This window comes from Pongo abelii, chromosome 13 (assembly GCF_028885655.2).
Source record: "Pongo abelii isolate AG06213 chromosome 13, NHGRI_mPonAbe1-v2.0_pri, whole genome shotgun sequence".
Lineage (NCBI taxonomy): Eukaryota > Metazoa > Chordata > Mammalia > Primates > Hominidae > Pongo > Pongo abelii.
Genome location: NC_071998.2, coordinates 118,677,546 through 118,692,043, shown reverse-complemented (window position 1 = coordinate 118,692,043; position 14,498 = coordinate 118,677,546). Strand labels below are relative to the sequence as shown.

Here is a 14,498-nt window from a genome sequence, read left to right as displayed (position 1 = left end):
AGCCTGCACCAGTTCCTTCTGTGTTTTCCACAGAATCAGGGCACACCTTCTCCTGTCTCCAGGAATCTCTGGAAGTCACATAGGGATTTCCTACGTGAAGGAAGGCAGAGGGAGGCAGAGGCTGGCTTGGGGAAGGGAGTCCTGGCTAGGGAAAGTGAGAGGATCGCATTAGGGTTTTAGGAAGCTGACTCCAGCAGCAGTGTAGAGGGGAGAGGTGGGTTGCTCTAAGACGGAGCCAAAGTCCAAGAAATTTCACGCGTGGTACACTGACCAGGTGAGGAGTGACTGGTCCATAAAAGATAGGCCATTTGGAATGAATCTGAGCTGTGTGGGAAGACAGCTTGGAGATGGGGAGTAAAGGCAGGGAGAAGTCCATTGTGCCAACTGTGTCTCTGGCTTGGCTGATGGGTGGAGGGTGCTGCCCTTGCACTGGGGTGGGGCACATCAGAGGAGGAGCACATGTGAGAAGGAAAGATCTTGAGTTCAGGGTGGACAGGTTGAGTCCGAGGTGCCCTTGAGCTGCTGAAGTGGGCTGTACAGTAAGGAGTGTGACGCACTGGTGCAGAGATCAGCAGTGGGTCTGGACTGGAGAGGCCTGGGAGGCAGCAGTGGGTCTGGACTGGAGAGACTGGGAGGCAGCAGTGGGTGTGGACTGGAGAGACTGGGAGGCAGCAGCACACTGGCCATCAAGCTTGCAGGGGAGAATGAGCATGCCAGATGGAAAGGCGAGGACAGGGCCCTCTGGAATGCCAGCGTTTAAGGGGTGACTGGAGAAGAGATTGTGAACGGCACAGCACTGAGACAAGAGAGCCAGAGGGGCAGAAAGAAAGCAAGAGGATGGGACAGAAGCTGGGAGAGAAGGAAGTCTGAAAAGGAGAGTGGACAGCAATGTCAGAAAGGTGGGGACAGGAAAGTGTCCTTGAATAGATCTGCCTCTGATATGGCTCTCTGATACAGGGCACAGGTTTGGCTCAGTCCAGCAAAGTTTATGGACACAAGCACTGTGCCAGCTGGGTCCTGGGGTCCGGGCCAGAGAGCTGGGCCATGGTCTGGCCTTGTGGGTGTTTGTGGTTCACTGAAGGAGGCTCTCCCTTTCTTTTCTTTTCATGCCATCTGCTTCCTTGTTCCCTTCTCTCTGGGCAGCACACTTTCAATGGCATCCTGTCATATGGAATCCTGTACAGTTTAACAGTTCTTTTTTTAAACTCCTGATATTTCCCACTTCCGTGGGAGAGAGAGGTGTAGAAAGCTGGAGCTTCGGATCAAGGCCTGTGCTGCGGGGCAGGAACAGGGGAGGTGACAGCGCCATCGGAAGCTCTAGAAACAAGTACCTCTCCCACCATGTCGAATCTTTTTGGAATGTCCTGGCCCATCGGGCTTAGGGACTCCTTTGATGTGACCACTGTGCCTTGTAAAACAGTTATCTTAGTGTCTTACAGTTGTGTATCTGACACAGTGAATTAAGACAAAAAGCTAACCACAGTCCAGGGAGCCCTTACTTCCCGAGAGAACAAATGCTCCAGAGAGGACACCTTGGGCCACTGCCACGGCTGCCTGTGGCTCTGATGCTCTCAGGTGTGGCCAATCCTTCCTCTTCCTGCTGTGTCCTGATGGCTTCCACAGATGCAGGGACTTGCTCCAGCAATTCTCCCCTCTCCCTGGCACCACTAGTCCTCCCTTCCCTATTGGAGCTTCCCCCATGGCCTTACAAACTCACTATTTATCCCACACTTCAGAAAAAGAGACCCTTCCTGTAGCTATTACACCCAGCCTCTTTCTTTTTCCCTTAAAGCGAGTCTCTGAAGAGTCATCTGTGCTCCCAGTCTGCTTTCTCTTCTCCCACTGCCTCACAACCACTGTGAACAAGTGTCTCCCCTGCTTTCCAGAGACGCCCACTCTTGTCTTCCAAATGACCTCCACCTCGCTGGGTCCAAGGGTCCCTCTCAGACAGGCCTCGCCTGCTCTGGCGGGGGCACAGGTGGGGACGCCCTCCTTCCTGCAGGCTTCTGGTAATCCCTGCCTTTCCGGGCACTCTTCCTCAGTCTACTTTGCTGGTACCTCTGTCTCTCCCTTCCTCTTGGTAATTTCTTTAGTTTCATGACTTTAAACATCATTTATATGCTAATGAAAGAGCTCCAGGCACAGTTCCTTCTTGAGTGCCTTGGACTTGCACATCCAGGTCACTGGGCATCTCCATGGGGGTACAGGAAGGCACTGATGGGTCCAGGCTGGACTCTTGAGCTTCTCCTCAAACTTGCTCTTGGCCGAGCTTTCCTCATTCAGGAAGCCGTGTTCTCCATTCTCCCAGCTGCTCAGGCTCCAAACTGCAGAGTCTTCTTTTTTTTTTCGTCTTCCTCTCACATCCCAAATTTGATTCATCAGCAAATTAGCTTGGTTCTTTTTTTTTTTTTTTAAACTGAACACCATTTAATAAAAAAGCAGTAGTGTAAACAGGAAAGCTGCACGAAGATACCGTGTTGCCGTGGAAGGCTGGTGCTTGCTGCTGGGAAGCTGAAGGCAGGGGAAGCAGCAGATTTGAGGGATGAGTACTGGATCTTGGTTCTTACATTTGAAATGTTTTTGTTTTGTTTTGTTTTGTTTTGACAGTCTTGCTCTGTCACCCAGGCTGGAGTGCAGTGGTGCGATCTTGGCTCACTGCAACCTCCACCTTCTGGGCTCAAGAGCTTCTCCTGCCTCAGTCACCCCAGTAGATAGGACTACAGGCGCGCACCACCACTCCTGGCTGATTTTTGTATTTTTAGTAGAGATGGGGTTTCACCATGTTGGCTAGGCTGGTTTTGAACTTCTGACCTCAAATGATCTGCCCACCTCAGCCTCTCAAAGTGCTGGGATTACAGGCGTGAGCCACTGCACTTAGCCCTTATATTTGAAATGCATTTCGGGGTGGGCACAGTGGTTCACACCTGTAATCCCAGCACTTTGGGAGGCTGAGGCAGGTGGATCACCTGAGGTCAGGAGTTCGAGACCAGCCTGACCAACATGGTGAAACCCCGTCTCTAACTAAAAATACAAAAACTGTCCGGGTGTGGTGGCACGTGCCTGTAATCCCAGCTACTCAGGAGGCTGAGACAGGACAATCGTTTGAACCTGGGTGGCAGAGGTTGCAGTGAGCCGAGATTGTGCCACTGCACTCCAGCCTGGGCTACAGAGCTAGACTCTATCTGGAAAAAAAAAAAAAAGGGGGAAATGTATTTTGGACCTGACCTTCTCAGCATCTCCACTGCTGTAGTTCTGGTCCCACTGCTGTCCTCTCATCAGACATACGCAGTCGCCTTCTCCCTGGTCTCCCTGCCCCTACTCCTTCAGCGAATGCCCCACAGCAGCCAGAGTGCTCCTCTTCAACCTTGTGGATCCTGTCGCCTCTCTGTTATTTAGGAGGCTGAGGCAGGAGAATTGCTTGAACCTGGGAGGCGGAGGTTGCAGTGAGCCGAGATCACACCACTATACTCCAGCCTAGGCAACAAGAGCGAAACTCCACCTCAAAAAAAAAAAAAAAAAAAAAAAAAAGGAAGCCTAATGAAGGTTAAAAAACTGAGTTCTGAATAAATACTCTGATGATTCTGGAATAAACAGTGGGAAAATAAAATCCTGTCATGTCAGGCAATGTGTTATGGGCTTTACAGGTATCATCCTGCTTAGTGCTTACAACAGTTGTAAGAAGCAGGTTTTGTATTCTTACTATTACTTATCTGGAAGTGAAGACTTAGTGAGGTTAAATATGATCGCATCAAAAACAAGGGGCACTTATGCGAGCTTTTCTAGTTTTCCTGGCATGATTATCTTTAAAGCATCATCAGCAAACACATGAGTTTGCCGTTAGCACTGAAATTACTTGCATTAAAGGTGAATGATTACTGGGCGCTAAGGGCAAAGCCAAGTTTTCTTTTTCTTTGTCTTTTTAAACAGTTAAAGACAGACTCTGGTAATAAAAATAGAGTTTAATTATTTAAAAAACCCAACATTAGTAGCATATTGAACAATTTATACTATTTTTTCCCCTAAAGTTTACCAAGTGAATATATATTTTTTCAAATAACACATAACTGAAAGTTGCAATCTCCATTATAAAATATTTTCAACTTTAACATATCTGAGATAAAAATTCCTCCACATAAAATTTATTTTTAATTTTGCTTTATTTTTAATACAGAAAAAAACTTCAATGATACAAATCAGTTTCAAATTTTGGGGAGAGCATTATCATTCTGCAGCACCTTGTTGAAAAGGGGGTTTATTGTACAGGCGTCTGAGATCAACTCAAGAACATAGACTAAACAGGCAAATTCCACGTGTGCTGCGTGTGCAGGAATGAGTTAGAGAAGTGACCTGGATGACCGTGGGGAGAGAACTGTTTTATTGGTGTTGTTCACCAGATGCCTCCCAATGTCTTGGGAAAAAGAAATATGGAAAACAAAAGCCAGATTCCTGACCCAAAGAAATGGGAGGAAGTGGCATGGTTTGGGGAAGACTGAAGCTATGGGAACCTCTGAGGTTGCCAGGGCCTTGACCTTGAGATGTAAAGATACAGAGATGTAAAGATACTTCTGATGTAGTGGATCTATGAAAACAGACACACACTCATCCCATCCTGAGATGAAGTCAGAGCCTGAAGCCGGAAGATGAGCAAAGCCATGGGAAATGGAACTCCCAAGGAAGGGCTCCGTGAGACCCAGAGGCTGCGGGAACCACAGCTGATGCAGCAGCCGCTGAGTGAGGAGCCCGGCCTGTTCCAGTCAGCACTGGCAAGTCTGGCACAGAGCCCATAGCATCCACATTTGTTTCCATGCCCTCTTTTTGTTTGGGATTAATTCCCCCACTCTAAAAACCTGCTCTATCTTTCTGTTCTTAACTTCTCTTCCACCTAAAATCCCTTCCATCCTTTCACACAGTTAAAGGATAAAAAAAATCCAAATCAGTTTTTAAAACATTCTGCCACAAGTTATTCTCATAGATGTCTCAGAAAAAAGAGCATACTTTAGAAAGGTGAATTTCTTACAGAAGTGACTTCTACCACGCAGCCCCACCCCCTCCTTGTCCCCATAAACCTGGGGATGCAGGGCAGCAGGAGCGGCAGCAGCCTGGCCCATGGGGTGTGGGAGAGTGGCCCGTTCCTGCTGCCTTGATGGGGCCCTTCTCATCACATGGGCCATTAAAGACCCACTGTTCTAAGGAGGGTGCATAGTTCTGTGCATAAAATGTCCCCAAAGAGCAATTTATTGTTGAAGAGGTTCAATCACCTTCTCCTAATTTATTCCCCATAAATCTCGAATTTTGAAAGATGATGTTTATAAAACAACCTTCTTTACTAATAATTAGCTTTCTTATACTTATTAATCAAAGATTAATTAACCAAAACATCTGACTCAGCATCACCACTCTAAATTGATAAAATCCTAGGCTGAAAAACATGTTTTATGTCTTGTTAGACTGGGCAGCTTTATCTAGGAAAATAGCTTACTTCTTTTCTTTTACCCTTAAGAAATCATTTTTATGAAAATGTATTATAATATTAGCTTTTGAAATGCTGAAAATCCTTAAAGATCCCATTTGATACCTTTGGTCTGCCCAACACCTACCCTGCCACCTAATCCAAACTAGCCCAACTGAGGCTGGATACCCTGGGTTGAGGCTGATTTCATTAATACCTGAGGAACAGCAAAATGTAGAATAGTGACAGTGGTTAAAATTGTGGGTGCTGGAGTCAAGAGAGCACCAGATGCAAACCCTGGCCCTGCTGCTTAGTAGCCACAAGACCTTGATGAGTTCACCTCTCTAGGCCTCAGCTGCCTCATCTCTAAACTGGGGATAATAACCGAGCCTGCTGCGGGCATTCATTGTGAGAATCAAGTGAGACAATGACCACAGCATACCGAGCACAGCACCTGGCACACAGTAAGGGCCCCCTAACTGGAAGCCACTGTCATTACTGGCGCATCCTGGAGATAGCACCACAAGTGCCAGTTCTTGCACTGTGTCACCAAGAGGCCTGGTGCGCAGTGGCAGACGCAGGGAGGAAGGTATTTTTCAGTTCCTTCCTGGAAGGCAATTACAAACCCAGGAATGATACACTGGGTAAATCTAAGGACAATCTTTTTAAATTGCCCAGAAAAAAAAAACAGTCCATTCAAGCAAATAAAGATAAAAGCACATCCTTAACTTACAGTTGTAACACAACAGCAAACCAGCTTCTCCATCTTCATACACATCAATAGCTGCAACAAAATTAACCTGCAATGATAATGGGCAACGGTAGTGGGCAGGCTGGATGCTGACCCTGTGAAAAGACTTTTTCAAGTTGTGAGCGTTTGCAGGGGCCATGACCCTCTGTGATGCAGGTGCCATAGGGTCATGTCTGCCCCACCAGCACCCACAATGCACATCGGGGGCTGGGATTATAATACAATGGAAGTGAGAAAGAAAAGAAAAGAAAAAAAAGAAAGAAAAGTCTCTCCATTCTTTCTTCTCTGGGACTTTCTCATCATCTTTTCATAGCCATTGAGAAGCTCTGTGTTTGGTATGTCTCCTCTCTCTATTGAAATGCCTCAGGTTTATATGCCATTATTTCCAATGGCAAAAACCGCAATTACTTTTGCATCAACCTAATATTATTGACATTATGGTATAATTATCATTTTACAGAAGATGAAAGTGAGGCTCAGGGTGAAGTCACTTAAGTCCCTTGGCTGGTACACGCCACAGCCAACATCTGAACTAAGATTCTGGTTCTCTTTCAACCTTACCGCTCTCGTACCTCCAGCGAGGCATCCTTCTGCCTCCAACAGATAAAGTCTGTGCACCTTAAAATCGCCACGGCATGTCTTCACACTTTATTCTTTCTCTGTTCTTGATGTCAAGAGAGGCAGCATGGTGCAATGAAAAGGGTGTCAGAACACCTAGTTCCGTGGTCTGGGGCAAACTCCTCTCTCTGGGCCTCAGTTTCTGCATTTGAGAGGAGGGCACTCAACCTGATGGTGTCCTTGGTCCTTCTTGATTTTCAAAACTCCAGCCCTCTAAGAGCCTCCTTCTCCTTTCACTTCCTTACTTGTGTTCTCAACCCTTAGAGCCTGGCCTCCCGTGCTTCCAGGAAAACCACCCTTTGAGCTCAGCCAAGATCTCCTTCTCCCCAACCGAAGGCCTTGGCCACTGCTCATCTGTCCATCCTGCCCTCTGCAGCCTCTGATGGGTGACATCTTCTGCCTCCTGCCGTCTCTCCCACCTCAGATGATTCTTCAATTTCTTGGCTCTTCTCTCCTTAGTAAAACCCCACTTCTATAGCTCCAAATTTTGCTTTGCACTCAAAACCCTAAATCCAAGGGCTCAGGCACACATTCTCCCCAGGGCTGCAGCCCCTAGACTATGTCGTTTGTTCTCAGATGCAACTGATTCCACATCCAAGTCATTAAAAGCAGGAGGTAGTGGGTTGGGGGTGGGAGGGTTGGAGGGGCGCAGACTGGGCAGACAGACGGGAGATCAAGCCCTGTCTAGGCCACTTACTGCCCCTGTGGTGTGTGGCAAATGGCTTAGCCTCTGGCCTTAGGTCTTCGTCTGTAAAGCAGGCTTAATGAGAACATGGACCTTGCTGGATGGTAATGGGAATTCAGTGAGACAAGGCAGAGATTTTAGCACAGGGCCTCATGCATGATGAGCACTCAGTGAAGGCTATTGGCTTTTTATCTCCCACACAATCAGCTTTCCTTCTAAACCTCCTCCTTTTTGTTAGCATAACTATTCTCAAAGTTTCAGGGCCACCTCCAACCCAAGTCCAGCAGCAGCCTCTTCACACAGTTTCTCAGGTGTCTTTTTTGTGCCCCTGCTGCTGTTCTAGGCTAAGCCCTGACCTCCTTGCAGGAGCACCATATTGTGGGCTCCTGCTGGCTCCTCTGTCCCAGCCCTTCCGTCCACACTGTGCTCCTCCCACTGGCCGTGCACTGGCTGACCCTCCTCTTCACTGGTGTCACCAGAACACAGCCTTCACCTCTAAATGGTCTCATTATGGTGCCAAGGCCCCATCCTCAGCCAGTGCCACTGCCTGGGCTTGGGTGCCCCTTCCAATGGAATCCCCAGGTCTCTCCCATCTGTCATTATCTAGCACTGTATTCGGTGCCATTAGGATACAGAAAAGAGTAAGGTGAGGTTGACCCCTTAAGAAAAAAAAAAAAAACAGAAAAGCACATAAGTATAAAAAACAAGGTATAATGGGGCAAATGCCTCAACCAAAAGTTGCGGGAGCTCAGCAGGGAGTGACAGTGAGGACCAGTGGCCAAGAGCTCCAGCACTGGCATTGGACAGACCTGGGGGTTGTCAAACCCCAAATAATCCCCATGGCTCCTATCATGCCCTGTGTTTTAAGCTCTCTACAGAGCGTGCCTCACCCTCTGGTGCTCTCTTGTCTGTTTGTTCCCTGTGGCTCCCCTCCCCATGAGATCTAAGGCTCATGACGCAAAGGCCTGTCTGTGCTGCTCACTGCTGGCCCCTCAGCATCCAGATCAGGGCCTGGCGGGTGGCAGGGATAGAATAAACTCATCGGATGGACAAGTGAGTAAATGAAATCCCAGCGCTATCATTTCAGAGGCGTGCGTACTCACGCCAGTTGTTTCCCCTCTCAGACCTTCAGTTTCTTCATTTGTAAGATGGTAGAAAATAAGAGTATCTAGGCCTACTGGCTTGAGGACTCCAGGAGGTAACTTATCTAAGCACCTAGCACAGGCCTGGAGCTTGGTAAATGCTCAATGTTGGCTGATATCTTTATTTAGATAAGGAACCAGCACCAATGGGTATATTACATGAAGGATGGTCCTGGAGTCCCCTCTGACCCCAGAAAGGAGCCTTCCTGGCCCCACCACTTTGACTTAGAATCACTTCCTCCTCAGATGTCCCTGTACATGTTAGTTTTACTTCACTATCTCAGCTAGAGGCTTCGTACTGCACCGTGTCTGCTCTGCCAGACTGGGAGCTTCTCCACGGGAGGGGCTGAGTGCTACCAGCTTTGTGGCTGGACCTGCTATCCCCACCAGCTATGGGAACATGGTCTCTGGAGTCAGCCAGCTGGGGTCCAAGTCCTGCCTCTGCCACTTACTAGCTGTGTGCTCTGGAGTAAATAATTGACTTCTTTCTGACTTCAGTTTCCTTTTCAATAAAAATGGAGAAATGGGCCAGGCATGATGGCTCATGCCTGTAATCCCAGCACTTTGGGAGGCCGAGGCGGGCCTGAAGTCAGGAGTTCGAGACAAGCCTGGCCAGCATGGCAAAACCCTGTCACTACTAAAAATACAAAAAAAAAAAAAAAAAAAAATTAGTCGGGTGTGGTGGTGTGCACCTGTAATCCCAGCTACTTGGGAGGCTGAGGCAGGAGAATCGCTTGAACCTGGGAGGTGGAGGTTGCAGTGAGCCGAGATCGCGCCATTGCACTCCAGCCTGGGGTACAAGAGCGAAACTCTGTCTCAAAAAAAAAAAAAAAAAAAAGGAGAAATGAAGAGCCCCTCTAAGACATAACGCTTATGACATGCTCTGACCCAGGGCCTGGTACACAGAGGTGGCCATTCAGTGGTGGCCACAATTATTACAATTATGGGAGGGTTGACTGCAGTGGGAAAGGTGTATCTAGACAGCCTTTTAGCTTAGAGATAAGGCCTGTGTGTGTGTTTGGGGTGGGGTGAGGGAGGGTGGCAGTGGTGACACGTATGGAGGAAGTTCAGGCAGCCTTTTAGACCAAGATCTATGCACAATGACCACAGACACCAGGGGGGTAACTTGGCATCAAGTAAGTCTACCAAGGGGCTCCAACGCTGTGCTGACAGGCAGACAGACGTGGCAATATTCAGAGAGTTGGGCTGCAGGGCAGATGGTGGCAGGCTTCAGCCCCAGGGCCAGGATTCAGGAACAGGCTTGGACTTAACCCTTAACCACTTCCTCCTCAGGCATGCCACAGCACTTTATTATTAAGACCTTTATTAACACTTATCACAATGAGACCTATTTTATGCTTTGATATAGGTGTCTGTCTCCACCTTGGGACAGGGGCCTGGCGGGGTTCTTGCTCCTAGACATCCTGATATGGCAGGTCTGGTGCAGGACATACGCATTAAATCTTTATTTCATAAGTTTGATTAAAATAAGTAGTTCTGGCTGGGCATGGTGGCTCACGCTTGTAATTCCAGTGCTTTGGTAGGCCAAGGAGGGAGAATTGAACTATGATTGCACCACTGCATTCCAGCCTGGGACAGAGCTAGACCCTGTCTCTCTCTCTCTCTCTCAAAAAAAAAAAGTAATAAGTAGTTCATTTTATTGGTATTTTAAAATGATAACAAATAATATATGGTGGTTGTAAAAATTCAAAACACAGACTTGTAACAAGTGAAGTAGGAACTGTACCTCCCCTAGCTGGCTCTGCCTTCAGCCTTCCCTGTGATTCTGGGCTCAGCCCCCAGCTGAGAACCACTGGATTCTGGGCAGATGTCAAGATGAGGACCTGAGCCTCTCCCATAAACCAGGGACCCAGATCCCATGGCCATGCCTGCAGTTCCCCCTAGAGGAGCACTTGGTTTTGGGAACGAGGTCAGTGCTGGTGGCTAAAGCAGCGGCAGTGGGTCACACAGCAGGCCCACTGGTACAGTGAACTTGACAGTGACTTTCAGAATGTTGCTTTAGTGCTTCTTAAACATTTCCTCTCTTGAGCTAGGATTGTTATAGAACCCGGGGCGGGTAGAAGCCTGAAATAGGGATCAAGTGGTCCTGGCTAAGAGAGGAGGAATGGGAGCAGGAAGCGAGGCCTGCCCAGTTAACACTGGTGCCCGTGAAAGTGGGCAGGCAGCAAGTGTAGACGGAATGGAAATGAAATTCCAACGACCTAGGCTGTGTCAGCTTCTCTCTGCTGTCCCCACTGCCCTGGTGCTGAGCTGCAGGAACATCTTGATAAAAAGCTAGTCCTGTTCCCCCAAGGCCTATTTCTAACCAGCTATTAGAAAACATACAGCTCATTATCTTTTTCATTTTCTTAGGGCTCATCTCCCCAGTCAGACAGTACCCTCCTTGAAAGATGAGTGAGTGCATCTGACTAAGCACGTGTGCCTGCTGGGAGCCGTGCAGCCGCCATTCTACCACGGGAGGGCTGTACACGCTGATCCTCTCAGAGCCAGGAAACAGGGAAGGGTTTTTTTTTCCTCTTTTTTCCTTAAGAACTTTTTTTTCTTGTCTGGGTGCAGTGGCTCATGTCTGTAATTCTAGCACTTTGGGAGGCCGAGGTGGGCGGGATTACGAGGTCAGGAGATTGAGACCATCCTGGCCAACATGGTGAAACCCTGTCTCTACTAAAAATACAAAAATTAGCCGGGCGTGGTGGCCGTGCCTGTAATCCCAGCTACTTGGGAGGCTGAGGCAGGAGAATTGCATGAACCAGGGAGTCAGAGGTTGCAGTGAGCCGAGATCGCACCACCGCACTCCAGCCTGGGTGACAGAGCGAGACTCAGTCTCAACAACAAAAAAAATAATTTTTTTTTTCTCTTAGGAAAAAACTTTGTATATTTGTCTTTTAAGAAGCACATAGAAGAAAGGACAGAAAACTTGAGAGTCGTTCCTGACAGCCATCCAAAAAACAAAACATAGAAGTCATCAAAGAAAATGTTTTTTAACCCAATTTATCCAGGGTCTTTACAAATCATAGGAAAAAGAAATCCTATAATGAATTATAGGACATTAAATATAGGTAAATAATAAAAACCATCATTTAAAAGAAATTTAATAAAATGATATTCTCTATAGCTACCCTGATGAGTAAGTAAACTGCATAATTTTCGCCACTTAAGCATGATTTATTTTAAAATAGAACTTGTCAGAAAGTTTCTCTGAAATGAGGTGAGGACTTTTCCACTAGCAAAAGCTGGCTAAGTCTTAGGAAACTAGTTGCCAGGAAAAGGACTGATTGAACAAGGACCTGCTGCACCATGGCATTTCTGCTTTGTTTGGCTGCTTATACAGTTTTGAGAAGGAAGAAGGGGGTGAGAACTTTTTTTTTTTTGGAGACGGAGTCTCACTCTGTCGCCAGGCTGGAGTGCAGTGGCACGATCTTGGCTCACTGCAACCTCCGCCTCCTGGCTTCAAGCGATTCTCCCTCCTCAGCTTCCTGAGTAGCTGGGATTACAGGCGTGTGCCACCAGACCCAGCTAATTTTTGTATATTTAGTACAGATGGGGTTTCGCCATGGTCTCGAACTACTGACCTCAGGTGATCCGCCAGCTTGGCCGCCCAAAGTGCTGGGATTACAGGTGTAAGCCACTGTGCCCAGCCAAGGGGGTGAGAACTTTTAAAGTACAAATCAGGGCCCAGCTCCTCAGAAGTCAGTGGGCAGGAAGACATGCTGGTCCAGGGATGCCCAGGCAGTGGGGGGCGGAGGGTGGGGGGAGTGGGCGGCATTCCTCCCAGCTTTAAATTAGGAAGTTTCAGGACCCACTCCTTCTCCTAGGTCTATATTAGTATCACCTGGGGGTAGACTTAAAAAAATATTGGTTCTCAACTATCACACACCCCCAGATTCTGATATAATTGGCTTGGCCTGGGGTCAGACACTGATCTTTTTAAAGCTCTCCAAGGGATGACAGCCAGGGTTGCAAAGCAATGAAATATACCAGGGATTCCCAACTTGGCTAAATATTACAATTATCTGGGGACCATTTAAACATACCCAAACACATGCCACACCCCAGACCCAGGAAATCCCTGGAGGAGGAACACAGGCAGTGGTAGCTTTTCAAACTCCTCAGATGACTCCAATTGCAGACAAGTCTGGCCACCACCAATATAGATAAGAGAAATGATAGACCACTCTATGATCAATAATAGCTGAAGACAAGAAGGTCTCCTAATCACAACTACAGTTTTCTATTTCTGATTTTTCTGTTTCTTAAAATCTTGCTCTAATTAGGTCTTAAGTCTTCCTAAAACAGTAATTAGCAATTTTAATATTTATACAGAGCATATTTACAATTAATACAAGTTGTAAAGCATAATTGGAAGAATTCTGCAGTCTTTTGATGTAGCTGAACAGGACTGGAGGTAGCCTGTGGGTCCGGAAGCCCTCACTAGGAACTACAGTCTCCCTGGGGCTGACATCCCCATTCTGTGGTCTCCTCAGTACCTAAGCCAGAATACTGGCTTGCACTGCACGCTGCAGACCTCAGTGGCTCACTGACAGCAGGCCTTGTCCTGCCTCACAGAGATACATACGTGGGCTGAAGAGCTCTGTGATCTGCTAACGTCAGTGTTGAACGCTCTCCAGTGACAGACAGGCTGCCAGGTCTCAGGGTGGTGAGTGCTCACCACTGTCCAGTGGGCGCCAAGGTTCAAACCCCACACAGTCACCTTGAGAACATGAGTGCAGTTTTGGGTGGCCCTAGATTTTGTGCCACACTAGGACATCCTTGTTCTCTATGCATCAGGCCAGGGGTGTAGACTCTCAGGGCAAATCTGCCTGCTCACTCTCTCCTAATGGGTTTCCACTCCTTCTTCCTTTCCTACTGGGCTTTTAAGGAGGTAGGGAGGGTGCGGTACCCACCCTGGACACCCAGTCCCCAAGATGAGAGCCTGCAGTGCCTCAGAGGTCAAGCTTATTCTCCAAGGACCCTCCCAGGACAAATCATCTAACAAATGCTCTCATTTATTTAGTTATTATATTCAGCCTTTTGACTCTTCATGTCTTTTTTTTTTTTTTAATTTTAAATACAGACAGTGTCTTGCCATGTTGCCCAGACCAGTCTTGAACTCCTGGGCTCAGGCAATCCTCCTGCCTCGGCCTCCCAAAGTGCTGGGATTACAGGCGTGAGCCATCTCGCCCAGCCTTTTCATATCTCTTTTATTCGGAAGAATGGAATGGCAAGGAAAGATCTGAAAACTAAACAGGGCAAACGGGACAGTCACATGATAATAGATAGAACCATTCTGACCTATAAAAATGGCAACTTCACATGGCTCAGTCTAAATAGTGAATCACATAATACTGATTTGATGAATAGTACATAATTTTAAAGAAATCCAAATCATGGCATCTCAGGGTTAGAATACACGATGATTAGTCTTTTCTGATTCTCACTTGTCCCCACAACCACTGGCTTACCCTGCTGGCCTCCACGTGGTGCAGCCTGAAGGCTTCTCCTGTGCTCTCATTCACCACATCAAATTGGTGTCGATAAGCCACACAGATGAGATTGTCACTCTCTTCAGCTGGCCCATCCACTAAGGTCATCACCATGGGAGAGTCGGACAGACAGATCTCCTGTGTGATTGGTGAGGATACAAGAGACAGGGGTGAGAACAGAGCAGTCAGCTCCATGCCAAGCTCCACTGCCCATTCCCTCCTTACAGAGAAGGCACCCTCTCCAGGCTCCTGCAGAGCCCCATGCTACAGGGAAGAAGGGACAAGAGAGGAGTGCCAGGGGTCACATCAGACATCTCCTTCCCATAACCTGTCCTCAAGACTCAGGCCTCTG

The 14,498-nt window shown here is 47.6% G+C and overlaps 1 protein-coding gene across 8 annotated transcripts in view; it reads right to left on the bottom strand.

Moving 5' to 3' along the window:
* GARNL3 (GTPase activating Rap/RanGAP domain like 3) overlaps positions 1 to 14,498 on the bottom strand; it is a 167,323-nt gene that overhangs the window by 22,914 nt on the left and 129,911 nt on the right. For all 8 annotated transcript variants that reach the window (XM_063714442.1, XM_054520667.2, XM_024252280.3 and 5 more), the window contains 2 exons: positions 14,126 to 14,284; positions 6,183 to 6,249 (listed from right to left, as the gene is read on the bottom strand). In XM_063714442.1, the coding sequence (XP_063570512.1) occupies positions 6,183 to 6,249; positions 14,126 to 14,284 (226 nt within the window). The remainder of the gene's footprint in view (positions 1 to 6,182; positions 6,250 to 14,125; positions 14,285 to 14,498) is intronic.